The sequence below is a fragment of the Stylophora pistillata genome, chromosome 2 (assembly GCF_964205215.1).
Source record: "Stylophora pistillata chromosome 2, jaStyPist1.2, whole genome shotgun sequence".
Lineage (NCBI taxonomy): Eukaryota > Metazoa > Cnidaria > Anthozoa > Scleractinia > Pocilloporidae > Stylophora > Stylophora pistillata.
Window position 1 is genome coordinate 3,014,846 of NC_142520.1, and position 10,003 is coordinate 3,024,848.

Sequence of the window (10,003 nt, forward strand, 5' to 3'; positions counted from 1 at the left end):
TTGCTAGTGGGCTACTGTTAGTGTCAAGCCCTGCCTTAAGAGTGACCAGCATCTCATTTCTCCATACAATATCACCGTTGAATCAAACACTAAGGTCAGGAGAATAAAGGAAATGATCAGCAGCTAAAGGAACTCTTGATTGTTAAACAAATTCTCCTTGTCATCACTTTAAGAAATGTATAGAGAACAGTATGGAGAATATGCACACTGATGTTTGGGTCTAAAGAGTCAATTATTTTTCTTTTTTATAGAATTTTAAATTGCCATGACCTTTTTTTTTCGCAAAGATAATTTTCATTCATAAATTATGTTAAGGTTATAAGTATTTAAGGATAATTCTAACATTACAATTTATCAATTAATAGAACAATACTAATTATTGTTTGATGCAGTTGATAGATTTTATATTGCATAAATTATTATATAAAATTTCTACTAGGGCAAGCTGGCCAAATGTACTTTCATTCCATATAGACAAAAATTTCTATCTTAAGTTGTTACAAATTTTAGATATATTAAAAAAATTAAATTCTATTTCCTATCAAAAGCTGCAATTAATTTCTGAAGCCTTCCTTTTCCCATTGTCTCATCCTGATCTTCAACTTCATTCTTTTCTCTTTCATTTTCTTTCTCTTTCTCCTCAATGTAGTACTGATTAGACTTGCTTTCAGTAACTGTAACTTTTTGCTTCTGTTTTCGTTCATTTTGTTTAGCTGTAGTTTGTGTTACCTGGGCTCCTTTACTGGCCTCTTCCAACTCTCTCCTTATTTCACTTGGCGATTTAAAAATCTCTTCCCCCTGCTCGATATTGATTGCCTCAGCCTTTTGCTTCTTCTTCTTCTTCTTCTTTTCCTCACGAGTAGAGCTTAAATTTTTGTCTGGAGCCGCTGGAACAATTACATCGTCTACCATAATCATAACACTGTACGGAGGAGTTTCTGCTGCCTCTTTTTTCTGCTTCTTGCTCCCTCGTGGAAACAGTACAGGTTTCAATTTGTCTTTAATTTTTCTTGGTCGAGGGACTGGTTCTGGTTCAGTTATTTCTAGAGAGTTGGCGAGGTTACCCTCAGCGGCTGTCACGTGATTGATATCGCCACTTCTAATCGGTAAGTTGATTGCATGCCCTGAGTCAACCCTTGTGTCTATGAAGTTGAAAGGGCCAGGGGCGGATTCTTTCGGCGAGTTAATGACGTCACCCAGCGTGTTGTGATCGGCGTAGGAGCTGTTGCTTGGTTTAGCGTAAGTGGCGTCCACAACATCGACAACATCTACGTCATCGCTCTTCGTGACGTCCACATCGTCGCTTTTAAAGTCATCTGTGACGTCGATAACGTCATTTATGTCAGTTTCTTTGCCGTCGACATTTAGTTGGTTTTCCCCCATTTTCATCAGCTCCTCGAAGGGATCAAGGATTTCTTGATTGTTCTTTTGTTGAGTCTGAGACTCTGGGAGATCTAACGGATCAAACGACACCAGCAGTGTTTGCTCGGAAAGTACAGGGGGGGTTGGTGATCGTAAAGTGAGGTCTGTTACATTTGTCAGGGTTGAGGTGTAGGAGGTCTGGGACTCAAACTGAAACAGATCATCTGAAGGTGGTTCAATCAAAAGTGGTTGTGGGTATTCTTGTGGCTGCTCATTGTCGATCTGCGAGGTAAAAGTATCATCTATTCCAAAATCAAGGACACCATTGGCCGTAGGTGTCGAAATTGCTCTGCCTGGTGGGGACTCATTGACTGGGGCTTGTTGGTAGTCAATGTAAAAGTCATTTCCATCAATCAGATCGTCTGCGAGGTCTTGTACAGTGTGGTTTTCACTTGGCGATTCAGTGACGTCAGGGTGGCCGTAATCGATGTGAAAATCTGGTAAATCTTGACTGATAACGAACAGATCTTCTGTCATCTCCGGTGAAGCTGTCACGGTTTGCTCTCCGGGCGAATTTTGGAGGACAACTGGTGACGTAAAATCAATATGTGGCTCTATATTGTCTACAATGTCCTCGGTAGCTGGAGTATCGGGGATTTCCTCCCTGGCTTGTTTATTAATTTGAACACCAGAGACTTCCCTGTTCTTATCTTCCACTTTCTCTGCACTTCCTTGTTTGGGAGAGTTTATGTTTACCTTCTCAGCTGTAACAGTGTCGTAGGGAATTACATTCACAACAGGGATACCAATCGTACTTTCATTATCTGACTCCCTTGATAAATTACTGGGTGCTCTGTCGTCATTTAGTACACTACTTTCGTCGAAAAAGTCGAACATGGACTGAGTTGATCGAAGTGATTCGACGGAGCTGTCTCGGCTCCTGTTCGGTCGCTGTCGTGCTCTGCTCGGCCTTCTGTACTCCGACAAATTATCAACGCTTCTTCTCCTCCAATCCCTGGCTCCTGGTGTTGTCCTCTGGACCCTTATTTCGTGTTTCTTTATATCTCTTAGAAGTTCGTTTTCCAAATCGGTTACTTTGATTTGAGCGGTGCTTAATTTGTCAGACCAGTCTCGAATTAATTTATCAGCTCTCTCGGGATCTGACTGCAATTCCGAGACTCTTACGACTGCAACTTCGGAATCCGTCGGAAGGTTTGCTTTCTCTTTATACATTGCCTCCAGCTTTGCTAGCTTGCCTTTAATGTCGGCCAATTCTTTTGCAAGCCTTTCATTCTCGTTAGTTACTTTCTTGTAGGACGACTCAGTTTCCCTGAGTTTCTTACCGATTTTGTCAGACTCATTCTCCAAGTCATCAATGTGTTCTTTCTGCATTTTCAACTTGGTGTCTTTGCGCGCGAGATCCTTCTTCACAGACTGCAGGGCACGTTCGGCTGCGTCGCGGTTGTAGTTTGAGTTCAGAGCGCTCTCCTCACGTTCTGCTAAATTATTCCTAAATTCATCACTGATTTCTTTCTGTTTCTGCAACCGTTTCTCCAACTCTACGTTCTCTTCCTTCGCGTATTTCAATTTACGGTTGAGTTCTTCAAGTTCACCATGTAAGTCTGCATTATCTCGTGTAGCATCTTCCAGCTTCTGCTCAAGAGAAGCGATTTTCCCTCGCATTTCTCTTAACGAATCTTCCATTTCGTTGATGTTTTCCTCTTGATGTTCTCCAGTTGCTTCTAACTCGGATAAGAGCTTTTTAGTCCGTGCTAATTCTTCGCGCAACTTGGTTTTTTCTTCCATGTCTCTAAGCTGAATATCCTCATTCTCGGCTTTACTCTTCTCCAACAAAATCACTTTTCTTTGATTAACTTCATTGTCTCTATCTCGGGTTTCGAGTTTTTGTTTCAAAGCTAAACGTCGTTCTCTTTCGTACTCAAGCTCATGACAAATTTCACTATTTATCTTCTCCAGTTCTTCTTTCTTGTCTGCAAGTCCTTGTTGTTTGGAAAGTGAATCGTTGAATTTTTTCTCCATTTTTGTGAGTCTCTCCTTTAAGTCATTGTTCTCTGCTTCGGTTTTGTCAATTTTCTCCTTTGCATTTGCAAACTTTTGCTGTAGGTACTGTTCGTTTGATAATCCATTATCCCTGGCCATTTCAAGCTCTGCAATACTCTCTTCTGCTGTTCTCAATTTTTTCTCCAAACCTGCAATCTTTTCCTTGTTTGAATCCAAAGACGCGTGTGCTTTTTCGAGGTCCTTCTCTGCGTCACTGTAATCTCGTTCGAACGCTCTACGCTCTTTTAGCGACTCATCCAGCTGATTTTCAAGTTTTGCAACTCTTTCTTTGGCCTCGCGTAAGTTTTCTCCGATTTGTGCATTTTTGTCTTCACCTCTCTCGAAAGCTGTTTCCAAATCTGTTATGCTTTCATGAGCTGCTGATAGTTGCTGCTCAAATTCTCGCGTTTCTTCTTTACACTCCGCCAGTAATCGTTCTAATTCTCGTTGGGTTTCTGCGGCTTCTTCTACCTTTTCTCTCAAACGTTGGTTTTCTGCCTCTAACTTACTATTCTCACTTTCACAATCTTCAAGCTTATCAACAAGATCTTCCACTTTGTTCTCTTTCTCATACATGATCTTTTTATTTTCTTTCCTCTCCAACTCCAAAGCTTGGATCATTTCGTCTTGTTCTGCAATGGTGTGCTCCAAATCTTTCACACTATGGAGAAGTCTTCCTTTTTCTTGTGAAACCGTGTAAAATTGCTCTTTGGTTTCAATAAGTCCCGCACGAAGATCAGAAATCTCGGTTTGATTGTTGCTCGATAACGACCTAATTTCATTATATTGTTGTTCAAAGAGATTTAACTCGTCTTGAAGTTGCTCAATCTGATTTTCCTTCTCTCTGATATCTGCTTTCAGCTCTAAAAGCGCATCTCTATTTTCCTGTTCTGAAGTTTCTAAACTGTTGTTCGCCTTAAGCAGTTGTTCTCGCAAGTTTTCATTTTGTTTTTGCAAATCTCTCGAACTCTCAGAAGCTTTTTGTTTATTCTCTTCTCCTTCTGCTACCTTTTCTCGCAATTCACTCACTTCCCGTTCCAGTTCTGCAGAACCTTCCTGAAGAAGGGCAATTTCTTGTTGTAACACTACCGTTTCTTGTTCCATATTCTGGTACTCCCTTCCTTTCTCGCCCACCTGAACTTGCAAATTGGCATAGCTCTCTTCCGACTGGTTTAAATGTGCTTTTAGAGATATTTCTGTGTCGCGTGAAATTTCCTGTTGTCTCTCCAGTTCCAGTATAATTTCTTGTGCTCTTTGCAGCTTCTCCTGGGCATCGGAGCATTTCTCGAGCTGTTCAGATGCAGCCCTCTCCTTCTCTGTTACCTCAGAGAGCATTTTTCGAAAATCACTAACCTCTTGTTCCAATTCTACAGAACCTTGTTGCAAATGAAGAATCTGTTGCTGCAACTTTTGGGCATCTTGTTGGGAATGTCGGCACTGTTTCTGCGCTTCACTCAGTTGTACCTGCAAACTCGCATTGCTCTCTTCTGATTTATGAAGTAGTTCTTGCAGAGATTGTTCTCTCTCACGTGAAAGCCCTTGTTGTCTTTCAAAATCCAGAATAATAGTCTGGGCTCTTAACAACTCTTCTTCTACGTGAAGACCTGTTTCCTTGGAGCTATTTACAGAGGATTTTAGACCCTCTCGTTCCTCGCATAACGTGGACAGCTCTTTCTGTAACCTGGCAACTTCTTCATCTTTTGCAAAGAGTTCTTCTTGCATTATTTTTTGAAGATTGTTTTTGTTTTCCTGAGCTGAGTTACAATTTTCTTCCATAGTTTTTAGGTCATCTTGAGTTTTTGATAATTCTGACAACAGTCGGACGTTCTCTTTAGCCATCTTGGCCAGACTTGTTTCATAATCACGAACTTTACCTTCCAGCTCTCTTTCTTTGGTTTGAATTACATCAGCGCCTTCGATAACAGGTTTCATAGAAGGACCATCTTGTTCATCGGAAAAATCCACAAGTGTTCCATCAGGTACATATTCCGAACATTCCATGCTGTTCTCTAGACTTGCTTCTACAACAGGTTGCAAAATGGCTGTTTCTATCGGCTCGTCGGCAAAAAGAAAAATATCGTTCTCCATTTGTGGATTAATTTGTTCCACGCAATTTTCCATCTGTGATTTAATGCTGTGGTTTTCTTTCAATGCTTGCGTGAGTAACTTCTCCTTTTCTTTCAAGTCCTTGTTTTCTTCCATCATCTTACGAAGCTCCGAGTCGATTTGAAGTTGCGTGCTCCTTGCTTCTTCTTCACGATCTTTAAGCTCTTCGTTCTCAGCAATGACGTCCGCCAATCGCTTCTCGGTTTCTTTTAGCCTGCGAGTTTCTAGTGCAAGAGCCGCTTTTGTTTTACTGTCCTCGTTTGTTGCCACATTTTCCTCGAACAAAGGGGGCTGTTGAGGGTGAAATTTGTTTTGGATGAGAATTTCTCTTCTCATTTTGTCAATGGCTTTGTCTCTCTCCATGTCTGAAAACCCGCTATCTGGACTTGCCGGACCCGCTGTGTGGTGAAATGACCAGGAATCTTTAGCAGCACTTTCTTTTTGAAGTGATCGCACCGGTAATTTTCCAGATCTCAGTAGGTCTAATTCTTGGTCCAGCAACATCTTCGCCATTCGTAAACCTTCCTGCTCACGGTTCTTCTTGAGGATTTCATCAGTTAAGGTATCCATTTGGTTGTGAAGCTCTAAAAGGTCATTCTGTAGTTCTTTGATTCTTTCATCTTTCCTTTTCATGAGAGTTTCATGAGCGTCTAATCTCATTCTTTGCAAAGAATTCTGCTCGCGTGCGCTTTGCAATGCTTCTTCCAACTCCTCAATTTCCGTCTTACTTGTTTCGTAATCTTCTTTCAATCTTTGATTTTCCGAGTTCAGTTCTTGCACGTTCTTTTCAACATCGCTAACTCGTTGCTCGTCTTCTTCGCCCATTTTCTTAGATTGTAGCTTTCTTTCTAAAATTGAAATTCTTTCTTTACAAGTCTGAGCCTCTGCTTGTAAATCTATCTTCTTTTCCTCGCTGGACTCGTAAAATCCGCGCATTTGTGCGAGTTCTTTCTTAGCAAGATACAACTGTTGCTCAACTTGGGTGTATTTTTCTAAGTTCGCGAGAACACCCTGACTTAACTCTGCTTCTCTGTCATTGTGTTGTCTCTTTTGCTGTTCCAATTCATCAACCTTACTCCGCAATTCGTGTAGATGTTGCTTCATTTTAGAAATTGCACTTCCTTGGGCCTCAGTCGTAGTTTCTGAACTCAAACGATCAATTTCTCTATCGGCGTTTTCCTTCTGTAATCTCTCGTTTTCTATCCTCAGCGATCGCTCCTCGCCTCGAACAGCGGCCAGTTCTCTTTTCAACTCTTCCATCGCTTTGATAACCCCTTGTTTTTCTTTGCACACAGATTCAAGGAATCGTTCTTTGTCGTTCAACTTATCTCTATAACTTTCGCACTTCTCGCGTAGTACCAAAATGTCTTTCTCCAATTCAGACAAGTTATCGCCAGAAACATTTGCTTGAGAATTTGCGTCGCTTATACAATGCTGTAAATATCTACTCTTTTGCTCAGAGCTACTCAGTTTTTCTCTCAAAGTGTTTATTTGCTCTTCGCTAAACTGTAATTCTTGCTGTAATCTTGTTTTATCGTGCTCTGAATTCAATCGTGTTGCATTCACCCTCAAAACTTCCTCTTGCAAGCTTTTTACATCCTCTTGCAGACCTTTGTTTTCAGCTTCCAAGCGCTTAAGCTTTTTATCTTTAGAGCTCATGTCTTTGTTATAAGACTCGCAAAGCTTTTCCTGAAGAGCGACTTTTCTTTCGAGTCTAGCATAATCGTTTGATTCGTATTTACGAAGGATTTCCCTCAAACGGGAATTTTCTTTCATGAGCGTTTCGCTGAGGTCGTCATGTTCAACATAACCAGGTTTTAATCGATAACCACGGATCCCATTTTCACGTGGGCGCGAATTTCCCGTTGTTTTCAGCAGCATATTTTCTCGCTTTAATTTCTCCACATCCGTTTCAAGTGCTTGTTTAGCAGCTTTCAGCCGCTCGATCAAATTGTCCTTCTCCGCTTCTTCGTCACGGTGTTGCTGACAAGATTCATGATGCCTTAAAAGCTGCGCGTGCATTATTTCAAAGCTAGAGATTAAATCCTCTTTCTGGGCTTCCATTTGCTCAAAATAGGACAACAGAGATATTTTTAAATCGTCCTCCAATTTCGATACCTGTAGACCCAGTACTCTCACCAGACTATCAGGCGCCACTCGTGATTTATCATCGTTTATAAAAGTTGTACTTTCATGTGGGCTTAGATCCAAATTTGGCGATTCCATTCCTACTCCAGAGCTTGCTCCTTCGTCGCTGTCTTGCGTGAGCTCTCGGCAAACATCCCATCCATTCTGTTCATTCATTGCGGATGATTCACCACCGTTCGGTACACTATGAAAACTCTCCGAGTCGCTTTTCGGATCAGTAAGCGCCCTCAATTTGTTCAGTGTTTCCTTGGCTAGTTCGAGCTGTTCGTGGATTTGTTCTTTTTCTTGTGCGTAATTCGCCATGTAGTCAATTTGTCGAAAATATTCCAGCGTCAAATGCCGCTTTTAAGTCGCGGCAAGCATGCCGCGACGACTTTTAGAGACGCAAAAATAAACCAGCCACGTTACTGGAGGATTCCTCAAAAAATGAAGGTGCTTTTTTTCACTGACTTTCTGCCTTTTCAAATGAAGGTTCGTCTGTCACGTTATCGTAAGAAGTTCATTTTGCTACATTCTCCAGGTACATTCTCCATTCTCTGACGAACGTAACTTATTTTTATGCGTGGTAGAATGCACAGCGCAAAGTCTGATACTGCAATTATTACCCGAAGAAATATACTGACAGTCATTCGCCGCAGAGTTAGATTCCCATCGATATTTAACCGACGATAGGCTTCAGTCAATGTTTTCCAACAGAACTGAGTAATCTTCGAATCTCTCTCTCGGTGAATACACAATGTCACTTGTTCTCTGGTTGTGAAATACTGTAAGAGGCCATTTAATCAGGATTAAAGCGGCTGATATCTGTTATGCAAAAAAGCCATTTGTTGTTATTTCCCGTTTCTTTCTTCCTCTTTGTGATTCGTTGGTTTTTAAGTTTACGACAGGTGTTCGTGTCATTTCCTGTAACTATGGAGACCAGTTTTCCTTAACTGGCATCTGATTGGCTGATTGCATCTTACGACTGAATTAAACTTGTCATTTAATTTTACGAAAAATCGAACTTAACTCGTAGTTTGATATTTCGGACATTTGGACTTTGGCCAACTCAATCACTTTTAATGATATGTTCAAATTTTGGCGCAGGATAGACGGAATCTGATATCTCTTCTTTAAACTTTTAGACCTGTTATATTGATTCAACAATTTAAGTCGAGCTTGAATAAATAGCTCGCGGAATATATCCATTTACAATGAACAGGAAAAAAAGCTCAAAACTTAAGCAATATTTTCTAAACAAAACAGTGTCTGTGAAAGATTTATGCACATTTACAATTATTGTTGTTAAATTTCATTTTCATTTGATTTCTGGAAGTGGCTTTGAACGAGGATATTTAACAAGTGCACGGTAACGAAATCCGCCTTCCTTGGTAAATTTAAAACGTCAATTCATGTCACGAGGTTTTTCAGGTCTCGGTACAAAAAAATTATTCTTTTCATTCATGGAATGAAAATTTACATAACTCAAAATCGTTGAAACGAAAATGTATATCTCATTGACCATGATATTCATCAGAAAAATTAATAGTTTGGAATTAATTTTCTTGCATTTAAGTTTTTTGTTTAATAAAAATATATTGTGCCCGTTTTAATCAGGTTGATTTGGATGCAAATTTGAGCCCGGCTTTAATTAGGCAAATAAGGTTAAGTTTCGTGCGTTTAACCTTCGTCTCTGTTTCACTCTTCAAAATTCGCAACCATTGTTAATTTGACTTTTATCAATCTGCAACTGATGATTAGTTTTTTCTTAGTTCGTGGTCTTGATTTTTAGAGATCGCGCTTTTTCCCTTATGTTACCGAAATATTACTGTGTTGACATTAGACCTTTAACTCCTGTGACTGATCAATACAGAATTTCTCCTTACAATATCAATACAATATCAAGTTGACAAGTGATGAGAAGAAAGTAAAATAACAACTAAGGGATTATTGGTTGATCCAACACCAAATTCTCCAAACTGACATCACAAAAATTGTATGGCAGACAGTAAGGAGAATTACTTATGAGATCTTGGGAGTGAAAGAGTAAAGAAAAACTTATATGGGCCGGTTATTCACACGAGGTCTAGCCCAAACTCAGGTTTTTCGCAAGCGGTGGGCCTCGGGTATTCTGTATAAGAGGGTTGATTTGATTAAAAAAATGTCCTTCCACTGCTAGCTTTCGGCTTTATTGAAACTGTTCGCAAAAATATATTTTTAGATAAAAGATTAAGCTAAATCGAAGATAGTTTAGAACGCAGTTTCGTTAAACAACGGCTAAACTTTTGTTTTAATAGGTGGCCTACAATGATCTACGAGGTGCTGAATAAAACTAGATTACTCATAC

At 40.1% G+C, this 10,003-nt stretch overlaps 1 protein-coding gene across 1 annotated transcript; it reads right to left on the reverse strand.

Annotated features, from left to right (window-relative positions):
- Positions 1–397: 397 nt before the first annotated feature.
- On the reverse strand, positions 398–8,127 carry LOC148736666 (uncharacterized). The gene has a single exon (XM_088748728.1). It carries the CDS (start codon positions 7,978–7,980, stop codon positions 532–534), a length of 7,449 nt encoding a protein of 2,482 aa, XP_088604854.1. The 5' UTR covers positions 7,981–8,127; the 3' UTR covers positions 398–531.
- Between the last annotated feature and the right edge of the window lie 1,876 nt (positions 8,128–10,003).